The 25716-nt window shown below is 38.1% G+C and overlaps 3 protein-coding genes and 1 non-coding gene across 4 annotated transcripts in view; 1 reads left to right on the top strand and 3 right to left on the bottom strand.

Moving 5' to 3' along the window:
- Window positions 1-500, bottom strand: part of LOC133528183 (hypoxia-inducible factor 1-alpha-like) — a 115701-nt gene extending 115201 nt beyond the window's left edge. The window contains exon 1 of the mRNA XM_061865448.1: window positions 239-500. Coding sequence (XP_061721432.1) covers window positions 239-270 — 32 coding nt within the window. The 5' untranslated portion in view covers window positions 271-500. The remainder of the gene's footprint in view (window positions 1-238) is intronic.
- Window positions 501-1288: 788 nt separating this feature from the next.
- LOC133528713 (5S ribosomal RNA) lies at window positions 1289-1407 on the top strand. Its single transcript, XR_009801043.1, has one exon. It is a non-coding gene; the product is annotated as a 5S ribosomal RNA (ribosomal RNA).
- Window positions 1408-4132: 2725 nt separating this feature from the next.
- LOC133528465 (uncharacterized) lies at window positions 4133-15569 on the bottom strand. The gene is made up of 6 exons (XM_061865859.1): window positions 15019-15569; window positions 10905-11028; window positions 9012-9189; window positions 8011-8103; window positions 5547-5669; window positions 4133-4255 (listed from the first exon to the last, which is right to left on the bottom strand). The coding sequence occupies exons 1-6, from the start codon at window positions 15077-15079 to the stop codon at window positions 4133-4135; spliced, it is 702 nt and encodes a 233-aa protein (XP_061721843.1). The 5' UTR covers window positions 15080-15569.
- Window positions 15570-17617: 2048 nt separating this feature from the next.
- Window positions 17618-25442, bottom strand: LOC133528182 (uncharacterized). Its single transcript, XM_061865445.1, has 6 exons — window positions 25189-25442; window positions 24645-24768; window positions 20290-20440; window positions 19404-19523; window positions 18949-19071; window positions 17618-18679 (listed from the first exon to the last, which is right to left on the bottom strand). Exons 1-6 carry the CDS (start codon window positions 25259-25261, stop codon window positions 18554-18556), a joined length of 717 nt encoding a protein of 238 aa, XP_061721429.1. The 5' UTR covers window positions 25262-25442; the 3' UTR covers window positions 17618-18553.
- Between the last annotated feature and the right edge of the window lie 274 nt (window positions 25443-25716).

Here is a 25716-nt window from a genome sequence, read left to right as displayed (position 1 = left end):
TATTTAATTTACAAAGACAAGGAAATAACTACTTATTTAAGATTATTTTATCAATTTGCCCAATAGACAATGAGTAAACACAGCTTTTAAAGGTCTCTTTGAGAGAGAAAGTTTTTATTACTAACCACGGTACTAAACACTGATAGTTGATATGCTCAAGGAATTATGAGGTTAGAGTACCTCCACAACGTTGGCCCGAATACAAAATGATCATACTATGAACTGGTTCTATCCTTACCTTCGTTTTTGATTACTCGGCTTTGAAGACATCTCGAATACTATCTGAGTGACACTATTATGAAACTTCGCGATATGACCACAATCTTGAACACTGCCAAGGATAGTATCACATCGCTTTGCACGATTATTTTGTCCAATTTGTTCACTTTATTACCACAGTTTTATAAAAATTATCACAAATTATGTCATTTTACAATGCACTTCACGAAAAACACACTTTGTTGTTGTGAACTTGCACAGTAGACACGCACCACGATCCCTTCAGATGAGTTTGACAAAGCAGGTTGTCAATTAGCAGTCCAAAGGAGTAGAAACTTCTGATTGGGTAATACAGAAAAGGGTTATGACATTACGCTTGTTAGGACCAATACGAATTTTACAAAACAAAACAGACAACGAGAACGAACTGATTTGGATGCGACTCTTTTTTGTTTTAATAGATGTCGCTGTAACATTGTTCAAAAGCCATTAAAGCCATTTGACAAGTGACGAAAGTGTTGTGAAATGTTTTATTTATTCGTTTCACGTAGCATTTTACTAATTAATTGAAAGCAGGCAGAGTTCTCGTATAATTTTATTATAATTATTGTTTTATAACATTGTTATCGTAGGTGATATTTTTATTACCTAAAAATATAGTTAGCCCATTGTGACATCTAGTGCCAAGTTTTAACATTATTTAGCTTACACTTCATCGAATCCATACGTTCTAAAACTAAGATTATGTGACTTGTTACTAGTTTAGGCGTTTGCCACTAGATGTCGTGATTTAATGAAAGTGGAATATACCATCTACATCTCTATCGCTTTTGTCCATTCGCATTCTGATCGTTTTCGTTCTTTCGGGGCAGGCTCTCAGATACAGCCTACAGGGGGCCTACCGCGAAAACTGAAATTGGGGATCTTTCTCTTTTACTCACACTAAGACGTTAATAGAGGGACAGAGAAAAATGCCTACAATTGACCAACTTCGATTTTCGCGATTATAACCCTGAATTCATTTCAAATAATATGATAAAATGTGGTATAAAAATTTACATCATATATCGCCAACGTCCATACCACGTTGAATACACCGGTTCTCGTCCGATCACCGAAGTTAAGCAATGTCGGGCGAGGTCAGTACTTGGATGGGTGACCGCCTGGGAACACCTCGTGTCGTTGGCTTTTTGCTTTACAGCACTGATTATGTGTTTTTAACTTATATAGCGTACTTATACGACCGCATCTAAGAATTCTAAGTGTTTAAGCCCTAATAAACACACTTGAATATGTTTTGTAAAAAAATGAACGATGTATGATGTTTCCTTATAAAAGAATTCAACAAGTACCTAATGTATCACCATTTTGTTTTAACCCAAAACGTCGCACGTATAGTTTAAGTTTGCGGTTATATCAAAAATACACTCTGTATAATAGTTATTTACGATACAAGTGCGAAAAATAGGAAATTCGTCACGAGTTGCGAATAACCTATTCGCACATGTATCGTACAACGTTTTACAGTACATATGACCATTTAAATTTTCGACATAGTTACATAATGTGCTAATTTACGCACTAGTGCAGAAAAGTAGCACCATATGTACTGTAAGTACATTACGATACAAGTGCGAAAAATAGGAAATTCGAAACGAGTGGCGATAAATTAAAACACGACCGAAGGGAGTGTTTTAAATCGACACGAGTTGCGAATTACCTATTCGCACATGTATCGTACAACGTTTTACAGTACATATGGCCCTTTAAATGTTCGACACAGTAACGTAATATGCTAATTTTCGCACTAGTGCGGTAAAGTAGCACCATATGTACTGTAAATAAATTATATACTTACACCGTGTTTTTTACGGTAATTTCAAGGGTACATTCCTGAGCTTATATTTAGTTACTTTCTCTAACCGGTATTCTAATTACCTCCATTTCGGAGATAATCAACCCCTTGTATATTTTTTTAAATACAGTAGTAGGTACATAGTTTTATTATGATGTACCGTTGGTCATTTCATTACATATGCCGTTTTCATTTTTGATATAAGCTTTTATCGCTGACTATGCTTATCTTTCAACAGGCAACGAATGCTAGTAGAGACAATTCGAATAATTAAAACCCAAACACAATTAAGTTTTGCTTTGTTTTATCACCAGTTCCTATGGCAACCTCTTGTGCTTGTGACCATCATCACTATCATCAGATGTCCGATGGTACCATAATATTGCATTTTCACCCAACTTACGTATGTACTTAAGTAAAGTTTCAGCTCAAGGGAATAACGGGAAGTGGGTCCTAATTTAGCTTGCAAGATTTGACCCGAACAAACATATATTATTAAGTATAAGGGGAGCAGAAGATGCTGACTTCGTCATTACTCGAGCGTCGTCGAGACATATTGGATTCGTAAGATTAGATGACAGTAACAATAAAAGGTTATATAATGTTTTCTTTTCCAGTAGTCAGGGAATCGTCTACAGAATTTTAATCATTATCATGTGTCTCAGGACGGGCCTTACGTACAATAAGAATGGGGCAGTACAACGGTGTCATGAACACGAATTCGAGTCAATCGTGCAGTCTAAACTCTAACGCCACAACGCGATTGATTGATGAGTTCGCATCATGCGCGCGATTGGTCGCAGCTCGAAACTAGTTGCGTTAGAATGCACGATTGGCTCGAATTCGTGAGTGACACCGCTGAATTATCACCATTCTTAGTGCTTGTAAGACCCGTCCTTAGATATATGTCAATGTTTTTAATAATGTAAAAATAAACATGTAGTTACTCGAGCGCGTCAGATATTGGTAGTATCAGTCGCGCAACATGTCTCTCATAACAAGGGTATATGTTAATCTGGTCGGGTCGCGCATACGAAACAGCAATGAGGGAAAAAAAAACGTGCGCATCAGTTATTCAAAGAGGATGCTAAGTGAGGTTCAGATTGATGTCTCAGTTTTCACCTAAGTGTGTCAGTGTTAAACCTAAATCTGAAGACAATGTTGCGGTACCTTTATTCAGATGGTTAGATTTTTTTTTTCGAAAATTTACAAAATTCTTGACGAATGTATTTTTTTATTTATTTCACAAAATCGAATGAAGCGTTCAGAATTTCGAGCGCTTAATTTCGTGTGGCTCGCTTCAATACTATCTCCACTACTAGGCATTTAAATTCTACAAATATAAATGAAAACGAGTGATTAACACCACTCGATTTCGAAATTTTATCGCTCTTATTTAAAAAGTGGCATTTAGTAGGCTTCCATGGATTTTCGAGTGACAAAATCGACCGCTCGAATGCGGACGCGCGGCTCAGAGGGCCTACCGCGAACTACGTTCGATGTGTTGCCTCCCTGTCACACTTACGTACGAATTTACAAGTGCGACAGAGAGGCAAAACGTCGAACGTGGTTGGCCCTCTGTTATATGGACTCATAACATGGTGGCGGTACCTACTTCAACAGGATGCAAAGTATCCCTCTTATGTTAATCTGACGCAGTCGAGTAACTCCAAATATCAACTTATAACTACCTATTATAGTAGGTATACTTAGTAGGTATGCCTATTAAGATTTGAGGACGAGGGATAGACGAGGGTTAAAGTTGGTTAAAAAATGCAATCAATGTTTAATGATCTTTCATGTTACCTTTTATGTACTTATTAAGTATTGAAATAATGTGTACACAACGCATGATAATTTGATAATGCTTATACATTCACAGTGCACCCGGTTTTAGCAACGTCTCTTTTAATATATAAATAAGTATAATCTTTTGTTTTTTTAAGCAACGCTTGACTCCATTTTTTGTGCTATATTTTTTTAATTGTAAAAAAAGGCTTCACACATCTTAATATTTTATTATATATGTTTAATTGATTTTCATTGGATTTATATGATTTATCTGCAGTCTAGGCACACTGGTGGAAAAGCAACTTTGTTCTGAACGACGTCCAAAACAATAGGCTGGATGACGTCGCGACCCCAATTGCTAACGCTGTTCCAAATGTTGCCTGGAATATACTGAAAAAAAAAATGAAATAAGTTACTTACTGTTTTTTTTTTGTGACACACTTTTTTTGCAGGCTGTACTTCTTCACAATATCAAGTAGGTATCTAAACCTTTCTTATGGGCCTAAACTCGATGTGTTTGAGTTTTTCCATCCAGGATTTCCTTTGGTTTCTTCCGGCTTCATCATCAGATCAGCTTCATGTTAACATGTTATTGTATTATTATCTGAATAATCGATATAAGTACCTGCTCCAAATTTTGACTGAATCAGACATCTAATATTATAATTTTATATTGGGAATGTAACTCTGTTTGTGTCTCTGTTTGCCTGTCTATGGGTATGGAGATAGTTTGAGACCAAAGGCGTAGCCAGCCAGTGAACTAGGGGGGGGCAGATGCCGCAAAGGGTTCATTCACCATCATCATCATTTAACGCGAACAAAGTCGCAGGCAGAATCTATTACCTATATATAAATATATACTAATACGCAGTGATGCGCATAAGCCACGAGAAATAGCGTAGTCTAAAAGCGGTTAAATTCCGCCTATACTCTATCTACTTTGTGTAAGGCCTAAATGAACGCTCGAAGCGAAGCGTTCGGCGGGGCGTGTAGCGTGGCGTCGGGCTCACAAGTGATTGGAGAAGCGTGCACTAAGGCCGCTTCTATATTCCGTTTGCATTTGTTTAACATACACGCCGCACGCCCCGCCTCGCTGCACGCCCAATACGAGTGTCCACTCAGGACTTACACTAAGACTTAGGCTTCCACTAGGGAATGGTCCCGGTACCGAGTTTGTATGGCGAGTACTCGGAATTCCCGGTTCCGCTACTGTATTTGTATAGAAAACCAGTAACGGGGGTACTCTTGCAGATGCTTTGACCCAGAGATCCTTATGGGTCGAAGTGTATCTGCAAGGGCCCCCGAAAACTATAAGATATACTATACGAGTATAAGGCACCTATATAGTATTGTGCATCGAGGGGGGTAAGTGAAATTTTGCAAACAAGGTCTTTAGGTGCACGACAGCCGCATTATATAAGGACCCATGTATGCAATATTATTACCCCCGGAGTTACACACAATATTTCCATGCGAAGAACACAATGTTATAAGCAAAACAAATAATTCATAAATACAGTGACTTTTGTCCGCCATATTGTAATTTTATGGCAGGTAGATAGCTTTTTTTCACACTCCATAACTCCCTTGGGAACAAAACATTACTTTGTCCTTCAGTATGCCTGCATGAAATAAGATCTTTTTTGAGCAAGTGTGATGAAAAAGTTTATTCTGTACTTACAGTTCTAGAAATCACTTCAGTTATGTTGTTATTGGGCATGTATTGCATTCTTTGTAATCCTGCGCTCAAACTGTCTAGTGACACAGTGGCAGATATTTCTTGTGTCTGTAAGTTCTTGGATATCTGAAAAGTTTTGAATCGTTATGATCATTTCTGTCATGATGTAATTTTCGCGCAGGGAGGGTGTTAACATTAGTTAGCACTTATTGACTTCGATTAGCAAAGCAGTAAGTACTTTTTCATTTCCCATGTTTTGAAAGTGGGCCATTGTTCATCTATGAGGTGTGCAGAAAGTGACACGTTTCTGCCTCAGGGCGTTTTACTTTTCAAGTTCGTTTTTTAGGGTTCCGTACCCAAAGGGTCAAACAGGACCCAATTACTTAGACTCCGCTGTCCGTCCGTCCGTCCGTCTGTCACCAGGCTGTATCTCATGAACCGTGATAGTTAGCCAGTTAAAATTTCTACAGATTATGTATTTCTGTTGCCGCTATAACAACAAATACTAAAAACAGAATAAAATAAATATTTCTTTCCAATCTCGACTCTCGAGGTTCTCATCCAATCACCGAAGTTAAGCAACGTCGGGCGGGGTCAGTACTTGGTTGGGTGACCGTTTTTATAGATAATGGTACGGAACCCTTCCTGTGCGAGTCCGACCCGGCCGGTTATTAAACTCTTTTACAGTACATATGGGGCTACTTTATAGCACTAGTGCGAGAAGTAGCATATTATGTTACTGTGTCGAACATTTAAAGGGCCATATGTACTGTAAAACCTTGTACGATACATGTGCGAATAGGTAATTCGCAACTCGTGTCGATTTAAAACACTCCCTTCGGTCGTGTTTTAATTTATCGCCACTCGTTTCGAATTTCCTATTTTTCGCACTTGTATCGTAATGTACTATTTGCGATATGCAATTTAAATTTGGTTCTAAATGCATTTGTTGGCTAGGGCATTATCGTATCAAAGATACGGCCGCGTAGCCAACGTTACAATCGTTAACGCTCCGTAGCGTATCGTAGTCATCTCTCCCTATCACTCTTCTATATTAGTGCGACTGTGACAGTTGCGTTTCGTTCGCCACGGAGCGTAAACGATAGGCACGTTGGCTACGCGGGCTGTTCCTTTATATGCCGTACACTGATATTTAAAAACTGGTTGTTTGGCCAAAAATAATAAGTTTACTATGTACCCACCTTGACGTTAGCGAAATCAATGACAATCTCAATGATGCCATATCACTCAAATATTGATTGAGTAATAAAGTAGTAGAACAGCGGTGGCAGCATGGTTCCATTTTTATCACTTGTCACTATACCCGTAATAGGCTGCAAACGAGCAGACGAGCCGCCTGATGGGAAGCAGTCATCGCCGCCCATGGACATAAGCAACATCGGAGGAGCCACTTATGCGTTGCCAACCTTTGAGAACCCTAAAAACCTGCTTCTTGAAGAACCCCATGTCATAGCGCAAGGGAAACACCTCAGAAGGTAGCTCATTCCACAACTTGCACGTTCTGGGAAAAAACGAGCGAGATGCCCGCTTGTTCTTGGCTTGGAGCTTAGGTACATACTTGTGACGTGACAGGCATGGTGACAAATGATAAAAAGCCGACCATCTTAGCCCTACTGGATCGTTTTTTCCACGGTAAACTTAGCGTTGCATTAAGTGTTGCTACAGTAAGTATTAGTCGAAGGTGCACCTCATAAAATGCGGCGTTGCGTGAACAAAAGGTATCCTATGGATAGAAGGATGGATTTAAGAAGTGGAGCCACCAAGATTTTTAGTGTAAATTTCAGTTTTATAGAAATTCATCTTGATATCTATATCATTTAAGCTACTAACTAGCTAGGTCAAATTTGGTATCGTTTTCGTATAAAACCCAATTCATTTATGGTGATATTGTCATATTGACACCATGCAGAAATAAAAACATATAACATATCAAAAAAAAAAACTTTTTGGTAAAATCGCTGAACCAATTTAGTTAAAATTTAGTATTCAGATAGTTTGAGTCCCGGGGAAGAACATGGGATAGTTTTTATCCCAAAATCACCCTTAAGGGTCGCAAAAGGGAGGTGGAAATTGGTATGGAAAATCAATAACCGCTGAACCGACTTTGATGTACATCTTTAATGTAGTTGATTGACACCGAATTTGACTTAGAACTAAAACGTAAACAATTATTAACCTCAGAAGTTGCTGACGCTGAAAATACCCCTAACCTGCGTCAAAAATCTGGGTGGCTCCACTTTTAAAATACATCTCAGGAACACAAAGATTTACTCTGCCAAAGAAAATCTTCTGTTCAGACAACGCCGTATTTGACCTTTTTATGCTTTCTGCAACCATCACTAAGTATATGAAATATGAATGCATCAGTTGTTTTTTTATTTTATTTGCCTCTTTACCCTGTTTTCGAAGTTATCCCGTTACCTCTTTTATGAATATTAAAACTTACACGAAAGGTATACCAGAGCAGAGTGTGAACGAAAGTCCCGGTGAATCTATGATTTCCATCTTCTCCTAGTTCAGCAATCACATCATAACCGATCTGAAACATGTTAACATTCATTAAACAGGATGCTGAAAGACTAATCAAGTAAGTATCCCTGCGGTGGCAGCATGGTTCCATTTTTATCACATGTCACTATGCCCGCGCGTCACTTTCGCGCTTACATACTTGTTAGAACGTGACAGGCATGGTGACAAATGATAAACAGCCGACCATCTTAGCCCTACTGGGGCCTTTTCTACGGTTCAAGCTAATTTGGTTGTGAATCATTTGTGAATACTATTGCTATGACATCTCCAAAATAAAGTAAACCCTAAAAGGCTCATCAATGAAAGTCCGGGACTGTACAAAAGTAGCAATAGATTTTGTTGTCATAACCTGTTGTATTATAAAAGTAGATGAAGTCAAAATAAATCAACTTTTAAGCTGTCATGCAAGTGAGGCGATTTAAACGCTGGATTCTAACGCCTGAATTTTTCATCCAGGTTTTGTAATCGTCTCGACATTGGCTTGGTTTATTCCCAGGTGTATCTTCAATTTTCCCCTGCAATATTGACCAGATAATAAGTTAGGATCCTTCTATCTGGCTGCGTCTTCCGCTCGTCTCGCCACTGAAGAACCTCTTTGTTAATACGGCTACAATGGTTCTACAGGCAAAGCACTATCGATGTGCAAGCGAGACAGTGCTATACATGTATACAACGTTGTCTCGGTCGCACACCGTCACCGCACCTGTAGGCCTATAGCTCAGAAGGGGCGCGACAGTATCTCGCCCACTACTCCCACGAGATAGATTCGTATCTCCCTAATTAATACATTCAGAAAAACAAGAGTAGTCCATCTCGCGGGCGAGATACTGGCGCGCCGCTCCTATGTTAGGACTACTGGTTGCGGCGTTAAGGTGAAGACCACCTTAAGAAGATTTATGTCAACATTTTTTCAAATACCTTCATGTCCCTAATGTTCAACCGCCCGCTGATCGTTGCTAAGGTTGTAGCGACGTCGGCCACCGTGGTGTCTGCCGTGTGCTGTACGAAGTTGGTCACATCCATCTTTTGTATGGATACTAGGAAACCATTTGTGTACGTGACGTTACCTGTGACGTGCCATTTGTACATCTGTTGACTGTAATAGGACACATATTTTTAGATTATATTTATACTATGAAGCAAAGTTTTTGCACAGCAATGTAGAATCAGTTCGTAAAGAGAAGAGTCGTGGAATGTATTGGGCCCGCCCCTTCCACTACTCTTCTCTTTTCGCACAGACTCTAGACAATTATGTCTGTGACTTATGTGTGTGTGTGTGTGTGCGTGCGTGCGTGCGTGTGTGCGTGCGTGCGTGCGTGCGTGCGTGCGTGCGTGCGTGTGTGTGTGTGTGTGTGTGTGTGTGTGTGTCACGACTGATAAATGTGATCATAATGATGATTATTATATTTAATTAGGCGCTGCACTAGGTACAACAGTTATATAGCCGTGATTAGATATATCGGAGATGCCAGGGTGCGTAAACTAATTAAGACAACATCACAATACAAATAAGTTGTTGGCAAAAATGTCATTTTTGGTACAAGTTTTTATCGCTGACTGTACTTTTCTTTCCACAGGCAACTAAGACTCATCAAGCCAATTCTAAAAACCCCAAACAAAATTAGGTTGCGTTGATTTATTTTTGTTTATTGAGTTCTTATAGCCACATCCTGTCTCCATCATCAGATCAGCTCGATGGTACCATATTAATATTGCATTGTCACCCGATTTACATGTATATGCAAATATTCAACTTCATCGGAAACAAGGAAGTGGGTCAAAGTCTTGTAAGATTTGACCCGTACAAACATACATACATAGTTACATTGCAAGTTAAATAAAAGCTTGTAAAAAAAAAACACCACCAAAATACAAATTAAAACAACATAAATAAATTAAAGGACGATAGACCACCGGATAGGTACCTTTATCGCTAAAAAGAAATGTCTTTCAGATACGCTTTGGGTAGGGAAATTCGGATAAAGGTAGTGGAAAGAAGAAAGGAATTCAAAACTATGTATGAGTACTATATTACATATTCATATTTATGAGCATTCGTTACAGAGGTCTGCGAGCGAATAATATTGATATTATGGTATCTTTTTCTAAATAATTATTGCTTTTCAACTTGTGGTTGCCGACCAAGACCTGAGGGTCGCGGGGAGTCATGAAACCACGATTATTAAGGGAAAACCTCTAAAATTGCGAAATGTAATCTAGCACCATAGCCTGGGGGCTGTGGTGGTAGGGTTGCTGAGCTGGTGGTGTGAACGAAAAAAAAAACACTGATCTCTCTCAATGTCACCTAAACCAATGTGTAAAATCTACGAAAATTTCGTGCTTCAAACTTGACAGGTATCTAAACGAGATGGTGATATACAGCTCCATACATATTGCAGTAACTTTGACTGTCAAAAGTTGCCGTTTGACAATTCAGTGACCGCAAAACATATGGCGCAGTACACAGCCATCTATCTATTACGGCCAGGTTTTTTTCTTAGACTTTACCTCTCTCATCATCTCATCATCATCTTCTTCGCGTTATCTCGGCATTTTTGCCACGGCTCATTACTTGGCAACTAAGCCCAAGAATTGGCGTCAACACGATTAGGCCGGTTTCCTCGCGATGTTTTCCTTCACCGAAAAGCGACTGGTAAATATCAAATAATATTTCGTTTATAGGTTTGTTCGGGGTTTGAAACCGCAACCTCCAGATCGCAAGTCGCACGCTCTTATCGATAGGCAACCAGTCTTACAATTAATCTCTATTACAATCAATTCTCTTTTCCTAAACTAAACTATTTGAACTACCTTATAGTTTGCGTTATATCTTGGAGTCGAAGAGAGCTAAAACCCCGCTGCTCCAATCGCAGTACCGTTTCCTGTACCATATCCTGGAAGTTATCTTGAGCTTTCTCCAAATAAACACGGCTGGCTAAAAACAAGCGAAATAAAAAATATGTAAAAAATAATGAAGGTAGTTGCGGATATCATTATTGATTTGTTTAGTTTGGGATGAAGTATTTTTATAGTGATTTTTTGTTGGACCTTCAAAAAATTCATAGTTTTGATTTAAAAACCGGACAAGTGCGAGTAGGACTCGCCTAAGAAGGGTTCCGTACTTTTTCAGAAATACACATCATCTGTGAAAATTTAAATTCTCTAACTATCACGATTCATGAGATACAGGCTGGTGACAGACGGACGGACGGACGACGCCGACGGAGTCTTAGTAATAGGGTCCCGTTTTATCCTATAGGTACGGAATCCTAAAAAGGAGGAGGGCCCGGGGCTCCGAGTCGTTCCTTGGGCAAACGCTGTCCGTGGTAATCCAGGGTGGAAATGCTGCGAGCATCATGGCCACCATTGCACCGGGAACGGCAGGAAGCGGTTTATTTTTTATAAATTTTATTTGTAAGCTTTAATTGTAATTTAATATGTATCCTTTATTGTATATTTAAAAATATATAACTATTGATTCCGTTGTCTATCGGCAAAATAAATGTCTTAGATACTTAAAACTATAACAAAGAATATTCATGATAAAAGCACAAACTGCCCTTACTGGTAACCGTAGGTACACATAAAAAAATCTTGAACCAAGGAATATTATTTGATTGAAGATCTTTTCGAATTAAGGAAACTCGAAAATGTATCCGTCCAATATATAAAATATCTTTTATATAGATCTTGGGCCAAGAACTCTTTTCTTGTTTCAAATAAAAAAGGACAGTTTTGTAGGGCAGGACAAGTAATAAAATACTGGCCACAAGACTTTCAATCTTGAATTTTGAGAATTTAACATTCTTGAACCATTACATAGTGGGATTGTATCTTGGATCAAGATATCATTAAAATTTTCATTCTTAATATAAAAACACAATATAAATTAAAACTAAATAAATAAATAAATAAATAAATAAATTTTTCTAATATCCATCCATGCCATCTGTGCTCAAAAACCTTTGAAACTAGTCGTGGCTTAAATATTCACAAATCCAAAATTCACCGTCTAATTCTCAGCCAGAATGCCTCTGTGCTAAACCTAGGTAACACACCACCCATTCATCATCATCCCTTCCATATCCGTCTCAGTAATCTTAAGCAAAAAATCCCAGTAATTAAACGGATCCCCCGGGGTGCCAGAATCTCTGTAGCAACCCATCTTAGCCACCTCATTAAAAAATGCTGCGACACCAACGCTATTGAAGACTGGCACAATCTTCTTCTTTTCCCATATACCATTTTACATGCAAAAGACAATAACGACAATATATCTTTAACACAGAAAATTAAAAATAATTGCACTGACTTTTCGATCCCTTCAACTTCAACCACACCTAGACATCCCCCTAAGACTTTCAATCAAATTAAAGTTATTGAAAACAAAATCAGCGAGGGAGACTTGAAAGGCGCCGCTCGACTTCTTTTTTCTAGCGATGTGCTATCGCCAGATAATCCAGACACTCTTTCGGCTCTACTAACTAAACACCCCCCAGCTCCCGCGACCCCCTATTTTTTTGACCCCCCAACAGCAACGCAGTCCTGCTTGCAGATTAAAAACAACGACGTGTTTAATGCTATTATTTCCTTTAAAACCGGCTCCGCGGCAGGACTAGATGGCCTCAGCCCTCAACATTTAAAGGACTTGATATCCCCGTCCTTAGGAGAAGCAGGTGAGCACCTTATTAGTAACATTACGAAATTAATAAATGTCATGTTCTCAGGTAATGTTCACCCAGACATTTTGCCCATTCTATACGGGGCAAATTTAATTGCCTTGACTAAAAAGGATGGAGGGGTGAGGCCAATTGCTGTTGGTGCAACACTTCGCCGATTGGCTTCCAAAATTGCAGTTCGACACATCCTGCCAAAACTTCAAAAATCTTTTGAACCAACTCAATTAGGCTTTGGAATCAAAGGAGGCTGTGAAGCCGCCGTGCATGCCCTCCGGACCTTCCTTAGCAACGGCCAGTGCGAAGTGTTGCTCAAAATTGATGTCAAAAATGCATTTAATTCTTTGGACAGAGATACCTTGTTGGCAGAAGTAAAATCTAACATTCCAGAATTGTATAACTATCTCCTCCACTGTTACGCGGATCCAACTAAATTAATGTACCGGTCAAACGAATTGTCTTCAGAAGTCGGCTGCCAACAAGGAGATCCTCTGGGGCCTGCAATTTTCAGTTTGGCAATACACCCTATAATCAAAAATTTGACATCTAAATTTAACGTTTGGTACCTGGATGACGGGACCCTAGGAGGTGACTCAAATACTGTATTAGCCGACCTTTCCGTAATAATTGATAAATTTAAATCCATCGGCCTAGAATTAAATTTCGACAAATGTGAACTATTTATTCAAAATTCTCATATTAACCTTGATAACTTGAAACAAAAATTCAACCAACTTGCACCTAACATTAAGTTACTCGACAAAAGTAACCTTTGCCTCCTGGGATCCCCTATATTCGAAGAAAATTTTGCAAATTTTGTTCAAAATTCTGTTTCCAAATTCGAAAATCATTCTTACCGGTTGCTAGAAATTAGCCCTCATTATGCGTTAAGTATTATAAAATTCTGCCTATTTGTCCCTAAATTAACTTATGTGCTTCGCTGCTGTCCCCTTTGGAAAAATCAAAATCTTCTGTTACAGATAGACTGTTTAATTAAAAGTAATCTAGAATCCGTTCTCAATATCCAGCTAAACGAGCAGTCTTGGACCCAAGGATCCCTTCCCATCCGGCATGGTGGGTTAGGAATCCGCAAAACGTCCAGTGTGGCTTTACCAGCATTTTTGTCGTCAGTCCATAGCTCATCCAGTCTCATAGGAAAAATCCTACGTACAAACTGTGAGGCTACGGGCTTGGCTGATGCCAAAAATGCTTGGCCAGTTGCTTGCCCCGGTCAAAATTTTCCCGAACACCCGAAATCTCAAAGGAGCTGGGACGACATTGCATGTAAATTTACCGTATCTTCTTTACTAAATGAATCCGACACCGAGGGACGAGCCAGACTCCTAGCTGCAGGAACACGGGAAGCTGGATACTGGCTCCATGCGCACCCCTCCCCAAATTTAGGCACGTTTCTAAATCCCGACACACTTCGTATTGCAGTTTGCCTTCGTCTCGGGGTCCCGGTCTGCGCCCCCCATCGCTGCCCCTGCGGAAGTGAAGTTGACCAACTAGGGCACCACGGACTTTCCTGCCAACGAAGCGCTGGCCGCTTTTCAAGACATGCTGCCCTCAATGACATCATCCGCCGGTCTCTAGCCTCAGTTAATGTGCCGGCCCTTTTAGAGCCGACCGGCATATCCAGAACTGACGGCAAGAGACCGGACGGGATGTCCTTGATTCCGTGGAGTATGGGACGGGTGCTGGTGTGGGATGCAACGTGTGTAGACACACTAGCCCCGTCACATCTCCACCGAACTTCCATGAGGGCAGCGACAGCGGCAGAGGCGGCGGAGAACGCCAAGGTAGGAAAATACAGGGGTATCGGCACCGAGTACAATTTTATTCCATTCGGTGTCGAGACCCTTGGTCCGTGGGGCCCTGGCGCTCTGAGTCTCTTCAAAGATCTGTCTAAGAGACTCAGAGACGCCACAGGAGATCAAAGAGCTGGCAGCTTCCTCGCTCAACGCATCAGTCTAACGATCCAGCGAGGAAATGCTGCCAGCGTCTTCGGTACTATGCCGCAGGGGCCATTTTTAGATTTATTTTAGTTTTATTTTAGATTTAATTTAGTAATATTTTAGATATCATTTGAGTTGTGTTATATCTGATATTTTTTTCAAAAACTTGTTTTGTTTTTCTGTGTAGCTTCGTAAGCAGGGTCCCTAGTAACTAAGAGGATTTGGCTTCTAATAATGATTCATTGCTTAATTGTACACTACATTTTAAGTAAATTAATCAGTAATACTCACTCCATTGTCCATAAACCAGATTAGTTACAAAAATAAAACAAAAAAATACACAAAGCTTCATTCTTACAAACTAATGTTCACTCTTCAATTAATTGCATTAAACAAAAAACAATCAATTACTTAATAACAATACTTGTTGATAAGTCGAATATCAATGTGACTCTTTGTACAAAGGATATAAGTAGATTGTTCACTTCATTAATACATGCTCATTATCTTGATATTCTTTTGTTACTTTGTATAGATTTTAAGTAGGTATAATGATAATCATTGTTAATAATGTTTGATGAGGGAGGATTTGCAGTCTAATCTATTAAATGATAATGTCCTACCAAAAAATCATAAGGGTCATTGGACATTTTGAATTTGGAATTTATTGCGTAAGAATACGGTTAAAAATTGAATGAGATTCCCTATGGCTGTTACGGCGGTCATGCGTTTTAAATCAGATTATATAATTGGATGCAAATCTAATTGACATTGACGCGGTTTTACATAAGTAGTCACTTATGTAAGTCATGTATTCGGACAATACATAATGGTTGGTATATATTCAAGTGATAAGTACACGGTAGTGTAACGGCCAAGCCAGTCAGTATATTAGTGGTATTTCGGAAAGAATGGGTCTATTTTTTATAATTTCCTTTAAAAATATATTATCATAATGTTAATCAGTAAATTAGGGTACATAATGTTTTACAAATAGTTTTCACTTCATACTGATTTCATGGAGCTATATGGCTCCATATTTATGTCTTTTGACAAGACATAAATAAGTTTTAGTTGAGAAAAGCACTAGCTTTTCTCAACTAAAAATGGGTAACCTAAAATTTCAATATATTACATTTGCTCTATATACGCGCTTACAAGCGCTTTCAAAAACGAGCTCATAGGCGCGTATAAAACGCTAATAACAGCCCTTATATTCTGTCTTAGGTAATATTGTGTTATAATGTCTTGCTTACGTTCTGTATTTGGTCAATTTGATTATATCTATTTCCTAACTGTTATATTTACCTTATAAAGCGATGTGGTTGTATTTACTGTAAGCTTATATGTATAATAACGATATCGAAATGCATTTACGGCCGGCAATGTTGTAAGAAAATCTATTGCCGGCGCACATTGTTCAAGAGCGCACATAAACATAAACATATCATATTATATCAGTTATTTCCACCAAAGGGCCTACCGCGAGCACCGAAGTTAGCAAATTGCGGGCGTGTTTCTTTTTTAATCCAATTAAGGCGTAATTACAATTAGTGACAGAGACAGTTGCTCGAAATTTACGATCTTCGGTTTTCGCTGTTACAGCCTAGGCACGGCCGTGTTTGGCTAGCTTTCATTTCGGCCGAAGAAAGGGGTGCAGAGCCATCGTGCATGTGAAGATGTTCACAAGGATCAATTACAGCCGACTCTAAGGGAGTCACGATGTTGGTTTTAAGAAGGTGGAGAAAAGAAGGAAACCAGCTCGTCAGAATCAGTGCGGTACCGCACCGATTGGACCAAATCATTTGCTGCATCCTGCAACACCGTCGACGCTGTATGTCCTGTTTACATTACATTACGAAAGTCAATGACATCGTAAAATATAAAGTAAAGTCAGGATTTGTCCTGAAGATCGCGAAGTTGGAATCTCGATACAATGAGAGTTTAAATTATTTTGTGGCGAGCGCTCCGACTGAACATCCAGCGACCTTCACCGAGGAATTTTGGCCGAAGGGAGTCAAGTTCCGGAGGTTCCGTGGCCTGCTCCCTGACACTGCGGATCCCGTAGCGTCCCGGGCAGTGCGGGGTTGCGTAATACATCGCAACCGTGATGTGTTTTGTTGTTTTTAGTTTAATAAAACATATTTTTTGTAATATTTATGCTAGTTTTAAGGTATTTATCTGTGGGCCACTAAGTTGCCCGAAATAAAGTTTTTCATTTATTCATATCTTAATGTTTTAAATTTGTATCAACTTAAACTTCAAACTTATATAAAAACTTACATTTCATAGCTTTTAGTTTATTTGACATAATAATCGAAATAGCGCTAAGAACAGAAGGTTTCTTAACATGCTCGCCAGCCAACAAATTGGCAACATTACTGCCAAGTCACGTACTAGCGAGCGTTGCCAGCCCAACTAGCTATTTGCATCACTATAGTTTAGTACACCGAATTGGTGATTAATTCTGACTAACATTATGTACCTATGGCGCTAGATGATGGCAGAATTTCAAAAAGTATGCCATAATGGATTTAGGGCAACATTCGAAAAATATTCTGATCTTGATTTGACAGATAGGTAGGTATTCTACTCTCAGAGCCACCCCACTAGTGTCTCCCGAGCGTCGGCGTCTATCCAACTATACTGCTCGACGCAACGTTGCCACTACTACGCAGCGACGTCATTTTCCATAGCGCCGACTAGACGCCGACGCACAAAAGACGCTAGTGTGGGAGCCCTCAGTGGGTTATATCAAATCAATTTCAAATCAATATACGATTTTTAATCTTCGATATCTGCTCTATGTCTATTACTAAAACAAAATGAAGTAGAAGGTAGGTATGTTAAAATAAAGGAGTGTAACTTTATTGAAATAAAACTCAAAATATTATATTATAAATTTATTAATAAAACAAGACAAACATAAAATTATAAAATTTTACAGCTTTATAGGTAGGTACATTAACAACCCCTCCCGTTTTATTGCGTTTTTATGGGTACTTCGTTTAAATCGGGATTTCAGACAATTTTATATTTCTTTCTTGTGTTTATATTTAATAGTATCATTAACATTGTAAACATATTTCCTTTTATATCAGAAGCCAAGCTGTGGACAGGCTACGAATATAAAAGAGCACTAAATGTTGAATTACAGTAATTCCCTCGAAAACTATTTTTGCTGACCCGATGTCTCCTACGTTACCCATACTGCCCAATTGCCTATACAGCATCGTATGGTAGAATAAATATAACTAGTTAAAATTCGGGCCACACATATTTCGAAAACTATAAGTGCTGGTAACATACTTTTAGGTAGTTATTATGGAAAACTTAATGCAGAATATTTTGTTTGAAAGTAACTATTTTTGTAACTTTATCCTCTTTAACTGGAAAATGGGACACAAAATCAGGAACTGTCGTATTTTAAACCCTTTCACGAACTTGATTGAACAAAAACTACATACCTACCCTTTCTATTTCATAGTACTAAAAATTCTACGTAAAAAAAAATACAAAAAAATGATGTTATAGGGAGGTCATATTTGCCTTACAATACAGATTACGCCCTATAAAAATAAATAAATAAAAATAATTTATTCACTAACTTCATAGCTTAACAATATGCAGGTCGGCGTCTCTTTTTAAGAATACAAGATTCCAGTATCAAGAGAAATATGGTTAATTTTCGTTTCTCAATAAACTATTAATATCTTGGCTACGGCCCCAGATCAAGAAACCTTACTTTTTCTGCTCATTTGCTGGAATAACACTAAAAGCACCAATCTCCCATCAAAACTTCATGTATGTTACGAGAACTGAATTTTTAAATGGGACAGTTGTAACAGATTTCAGGGAATTCGACCTTGTTCATAGCCACGTTGAAGAGGATGGGTTGAAAAATTTGTGTAGCCCAGGATGCCATGCCATCGGCGGCGCTTGTCACGTCATACTGTAAAAAAATTGAACTGAAAAATAATACATTCTATGCTTCGCGGGCCTTGCAAAGAGACGCAAAATAACTTTGCTGGCTGGTGAAAGACAGAGGAAATTTATCTTTTATCTTATTACAAGGGGATAAATTTAAAACGTTTTAAATGAACTATTCATGATATATTAAAAAACATCATTATTCGACAGGGGAAGGAAGACAGTGCAAATTATCTATGTTTGTCATTTTGATTTGAAATGAAAAAAAAAATCTAAAGTTAAACTTCATACCGAGTGTGACAACACTTGCGTAAGAGCCGTAGCAGGAGCGAAAATCATCTTGTTGGTGTTTCTTGGCAGAGTATTCATTGTCACCGTCGCGGAAAATTCTTCAGTAAACATATTGTATATTACCTGAAAAACAATACTATAGTTAGTTAGTACTTCTGGGTATTTTCCGCAAATCGACCACCGTTATGCCTATTTTGCGTGAAACGAAGTAGTGGTACCTACTCTAATCACCCCAGTTCCTCCTTCCTCCACGAATCCTAGGAAAGTTTTCAGATTGCTGACTGCCTCTCTTAATATGCACGGAGTCCCTAGGTATGTATTCCTGTACACTTCTACCTGTTTGCAGTCTAGGAGAATGTGATTTGTTGTTTCCTCACATCAGTATAATAAGGCTATCGTATAAAATATTAGGGTATTGCTTATTTAGTTTTGGAGTGTAAGATTAAATATACTACCGCAAAGGGAAACTCGACGGTGTTGTGTCTAAAGATCCCTGTGAAATGGTGCACGCTGTCATCCTCCAACGTCACTTCGACGTCGTACCCCAACCTCAAATCCGACATCCTCAGCGTTGCCTGAAAAAACTAATTTTTTAAGTACTTATCGACTGAGAAACTCTTGATCTCTTAGTGTTTCCCGATGATAAAGCCTAAGATGACAGGTCTAAACCGGCAAAAGGGCGCTCATTATTGGTTAAGCAAGTCTCAATCGCAACAATGTTGCAAATATTAAACTAATTTTACGGTTTTAACTCATGTGTTTTAGTCACTCTCGCGACAGCGTGCGACGCGGCGCGCAACAGCACGGCCGTCGTGAACGCTGCTCGCACTGTTAGTGCTTGAGAAAGGAGACCTAGGCTCTCCGAAACATGTCGCGCGAGTGACTAAAACACGTGAGTTTAAACCGTAAAATTAGTTTAATGTTAGTGTCTCAACTCTCACGACAGTTTAAATTCGAATGTTGCCAATTTTTTTGTGTTAGTTTGTATGGATTTTAGCTTTAATTTTTGTAAATGTCGTCTATTTCTAAATAACTATTGCAGAAATAAATATGCGAGTTTTTATATGAGATGTAAAATTCTTTAAATTTTCTAAAATGGAGTCCTGGCCCCTTATTGACTACACTGACAAAATAGCTAATCACTTGAGATTGACATGGTGAATTGTAAGGTTTGTTTAGCTGGTTCAACATTTAAACATTGACGGTATGTACGGTATGCATTATAATTACCGACCCAGAAACCTACAGAAAATTATCATTGTCAGGACTGTCAGGTAATTATTGTCACCGTGGTGAAACTGGGACCTGGACGTCCAATAAACATTTTGGACTGGAGTTTACCTGGACAAACACGCTGGTCGTATTGTCTGTGTTGTCAAACCGCCACACCTGTTGGAGGGTGTGCTCAATGAGGTCAAGTTTCTGGATCGACGTGACGAAGCCGTTTTTGAAGACAACGTGGCCTTTGACTTTCCAATCGAACACATTTTCACTGTTAAGAGATGAAATATAATATTAACTTATGATTCTTATGAAAAATATAATGCTGAAGAGGCCCCCTGATTAACAGTCCGCCTATGGAAGGTGGAGAGTGGTATGGGAGGTGAAGGAATGGAATCTCCATGTACCAAAAAGTGTCATCAAAAAACCTTAAATAGGTAGCTACAATACCTAGAATACTTGAAAAAAATCTAATCCTAGACAGCGACTTCACTCCCTCAATAACGCCTAGGTTCTTAGCTACTCTAGCGCTACTCGAAGAGATTTGGAACTATTTATTTATAGCTGACAGCTGGACACTTTTGCAACAGTTCTGCTTGGAGATTCTATTCCTTGCCTCTACCTTCCATACATTAAAAGTTGACAGTTCCGAACAACTGACAGTCCGCTACCGTCCGTCCGTCGGACTGTTAATCAGTGGGCCCCTTAAAGGCGGGATTCCACCAGCACTGTGTGCAGCACTGAATATACTTGTGCTGCACACTGCTGGTATCCCGCCTTAACTTATACTCGCAGTGGTACGCGCGCGCATTGCTTCCTTCTGGGGGGGCGGATGCGCCGCTCGGAAAACACCATCCTCATGTCGGTGTATCGCAACATTACCCGTACCGTAAAATGCTGCAACTTTGCCATTTAAGCTCAATTTTGCCTATTTCATTTAAATTACGACCTCTCTCTCTCGCTTAGTTTTTTCTTGTTTTTTACCATTTGGTAGTAATTTTCATTATTCTGGCAACACATATTTCATTTTTTTACAATGGTAACTCCATTGTTGCTCCGCCAGTTACGTATCATAAGTCGGCGTGAGTGGCAGCATTTTTTTAGTGTCTCGCAACTTTTGAATTTTTATCTACGAAAAAGGTGTTTTATGAGAAGTGGTAACGTCCCAGGGTAAGTAAAGACTGTCTATTTCCCGTAAGTTTAATATTTTCAAGAAAAGTACACGCTTTCAGCATAATAACGTACTAGGCAATATTGGGCAGTGTTTTGGAAACTTGAATGACACAATTTTGCCTGGGTCTAGGGCTGTCACTAGCTGAATTTTATAAATGTACAGAAAAGAGTAAAAATGAGCTTACCTAAACTGCTTAAATGAGTTTATTTATTACAAGCTTTTTATTAACTTGCAATGTTTGTTTGTTTAAGTCAAATCTTGCAAGTCGATTTTCACCGACTTTCAGTGTGGGTACCTATGTAGATCTGCTGACAATGCAATAATAAACTAACGTTAACAAAAAAGACGTATGGGTATTAAAATGAAAATTATAAAAAAAACCTGATTGCAATCTGTTATTCTATTTTTATTGTAGTTACTTGCAATTGTATATTTATTGTATTATAATTATGTTGTATGTTTACTTGTAATTGTCTTTTTGTTCAAAATTTGCAATCTAATTTTCAACCACTTATTAGCGACCAATTGAGATGTTTGACATACTTATGTAACTTGGGTGACAATGCAATGTTTATGGTACCATCGAGATGGTCTGATGATGGAGACCGAAGATAGCAACTTCTAAACTACACATAATTAACCCACTGTGTTTAGGCTCATTTGATTTGTCTTGCAGTTATCATTCTTATCGAAATCTGGGTTGTCAGGTGTCAGGTCGATTACAATTGGAGTTCAAAGGTGATGGGTGATTAGAACTTTACAATGAAATAGAACTTTACACTGTAATAATGCATTGAAAATTAGCAAAATAGTGTATCTGCAATGTACTTGTAATAAAAAAATTAAAATAAGTTCAAATGATTAAATACTAAAAGAAAAAGAAATCAAACAACATTATATTACATTTGTTTGTTGATTATTTTGTAACTAACAATATAAATAGATTTTTTTAATAATAATATTTTTTTGGCACAACCCTACAGTTAACGATATTTTTGTATAGAAAGTTTGTGGAACCTGCTACAACTTTACCTATTGCATGTGAAAAAAAAGTATTAAGCTTATGGCAATAATTTGACTGTCAGGGACAAGCATAATGTCTCATGCACAAGAGTAAATATTATTGCAAATAGCAACACATTATTTATGGAGATATCCGTCTAGGCAAAGTTACGTCTTAGGCCTACAACTTTGCCTGCCACTTTGATTGCTTGTAAATCGGAAATACAGTATGATTAGGTAATGAGATTTAAGTCTTATCTGGTAAGGCATAGGGTATGTTTTCCGACTAATACTCATGAAACTCATAATGAAAATTAGTTTCACAGATATAAGAAAAAAACGTCAAAATCCAGGCAAAGTTGCAGCGTTTTACGGTAATATGTTTAAGCACTGGCTTTCCGTGCACCAAAACGAGAACAAAAAATAGTGTGACACTATTTTAATTGTTCAACTTTTATTTTATTTTATTATTAAGTATTCTTTTGGCATTGTAATTTGTAAATGTATTCTGATATGGGTGTACAACTGTACGTGTTGCCTGAAATAAAACTTTATTTATTTATTATACTGATATTTAGAGATAAATAGGTTAGGTCAAATAGGATGAGATGAACATAACTAGTTTATTTTGCTCGGGGTAAAAAAAACACTATGACGAGTATGACGATTCCATAAAATATTCTTCTTGTCCCTGTGTTCATCTTAATAATATGGTGAGAAGGGGTTCTCACCTCACTTGAAAGAATCATATTAATTATGTTTTTTTTTTTGTGAATAAAAAAATGGACCTAATAGGAGAAGCTGATTTATCCTATCCTCGTACGTTTCCGATTGTTTTAGTGTATTAAGTGATTGCAGAAAAATAAAAAGATTCCGGTTCCTACAGACTTGGCTTATTTTTTATTATTCTATTTCAGATTTTGCTGATTCTGTCTCATTGACCGTTTCTTTGTCTAGGGATAATGAAATTACGAAATGTTGATAAGATAAAAAGAACGTTATTAACTTTGAGATAAAATCGGAGATAAAGTCTATCTTCGTCTGGCATCTCGCATGATGTGCAGCTAAAACTTATGTACTTAAGTAGTTGTTTTTTTATGAACAGGTGCTGTTGTCATAGTTTTTTTTATTCACATTACAAATTACTTAATAAACATTTATATTCTCGCCAAACTGCTACGTTTGATGGCGTTAGATGATGGGAAGTTTTAAATAATATTAAAAATAACCCTTTTGGACTCACTGTATACTTTTGGCATATATATTAAGCGAAAAAGAAGGGTAAACTGTTAGTAATCTTGATCACCAAATTTTAAACAGTTTTGAACCTATAGACCGCGGGCCAGGAACATATTTCGTCACTCATCTCATCACCTCCCGGCTCATACTTTGTCAGATGATAGTTTAGACGCTATTTTAAATAATTAAAAAACCGTAGCCGGGAGGCGATGACATTTTTTACGTGTTTCGGTGGCTGCCATTCCTCAACCCAACAAGGGAGCAGCAGTTGACGTCCCCGAGTTGTATTTATAAATGTTGTTATGTATATTTCATGTCACTATATGATGTTACTATAAATGTTGTATTGACTCGTAAAAGAGCCCTTGAGGCCTACTTGCAGAATAAATTTTTGAATTTTGAATTTTGAGGGTTCATCATACATAGCCGTTAACCACTATACGAGTTTTCGCCCGGGAGGTGATTGGTCATGGAAATCTAATCCTGGCTCGCGGTCTACTACTTATAAATTGTTTGAGATTGATCGCAGATATATTCATTCATTCGGATTCAAAATTAGTAATCAATGTTACAGGCACTGCTCTTGCTACTTCCTCCTGCCGTGCCAGTCCAATGACTGCCACGCGACCGTATCTGACGACAACATAGGGCATGAACAGGAACGTGGCGTTTACAGTAGATAAGTATGCCCCTGCTCATTCCTCCGCCTACTACCCTGCCGTCAATAAACGAAGCATATTAACTAGGACAATAAGGTCAGAGAGTGCACGGCCAGTGGCGGGGCAATACCAAAACTAAGTGGGCAAGGTATATAAGGTTAGCGAGGCCCTCTGGTGGCGCAAGAAATAACAAACATTGTCGCGTTATGTCCGAGTTATTTGAGGCGGCGAGGCGCGAGGCCCGTAAGACCGAGAGGCCGTATATAGGCGGTGGCCCACGTCGCCCACGCCTAACGCCGCCGCCTCTACCTACGTCAATCACGTATAAGTTGTTGTAAGCATTTATAAATATTTTTAATATAAATACTTACATAATATAAAATAAAATAAAAACGACTTACTCAAGTTCAACAGCATGGTCCGGTATTTTCAAGTTCCACCAGCCGTAAGCCTCCACATCCTTCATAGCAGTTTCCATGAACTCCAGAATATATGGAATGTGATTGACTAACCGGACATTATTAACTGAAAATAAAGAGTGTATCTACTATAAGTATACCATATTGTTTATAGTAGGTAATAAAATATTTGCAAGAATATGTAAAAAAATATAAGTAATAGTTGGATATCTCCGGCAAATAAAGTAAAAAAAAAACGACTAAGTCAATTTGAGGAGAAACGCACGTATAATATTGTTTTTTACGCTACACGCAGTGCATAAAGTGAAAACTTGTTCTAAGACAGTGTAACTAAGGCATCATCATCGCCAAAATATTGTACTTATTAACATAGCTTTGTTTTTTTTTCAATTGGCATTTGTCTTAACATAGGTACTTTACATGAAACTACTTAATAAGGATAGGGAAAAAGTTGTTACCGAGTTAACTAGAACATCAACCTTTTTTCTTTTTACCTATGTAATAAATATAATCTCTATGCACTTACCTGTACTCAACAATTGTGAGTAAACTAGCCCCCCGCTCAATAATAAAATATAACACATTAGCACTTTCTCCATTCTGCCCTCACTCAGGCTCAAGTCTCGATGTTATTGGATATTGGACGTTAGTATATGATTGCGATTGTCGGAGGTAAGAGGTTTAGTGAATTATTAATTGACGTTATCGAGAAGTGCGATTATGATAAGAATTGCAATTATTAGTTATTTATCTACTACTTTGAAGGAGACTATAGTATGACCTCTCTTACTTTTCATAAATTTTCACATATGTAATGTATATATAAAAATCATCTTTAATCTCACATTCTTATTTGAAAAATAAGGTTGCCGAAAACTCCGAACATAATATAATTTTATCATTAACGTTTAGGTATACATACATAAATGAATTATTACCGCTAGTTAAATCTGCCTTCAGTGTGTCAATTTGTCACATGCTTCAGGGACTTCGTATAGAGGTGATTCAAAATCTTAAATCTCATTCATCATTAAATATGGATTTTACTGAATCG

Source organism: Cydia pomonella, chromosome 19 (assembly GCF_033807575.1).
Source record: "Cydia pomonella isolate Wapato2018A chromosome 19, ilCydPomo1, whole genome shotgun sequence".
Lineage (NCBI taxonomy): Eukaryota > Metazoa > Arthropoda > Insecta > Lepidoptera > Tortricidae > Cydia > Cydia pomonella.
The sequence above is the reverse complement of the archived record's forward strand: the minus strand, read 5'-3'. Positions and strand labels throughout refer to the sequence as shown.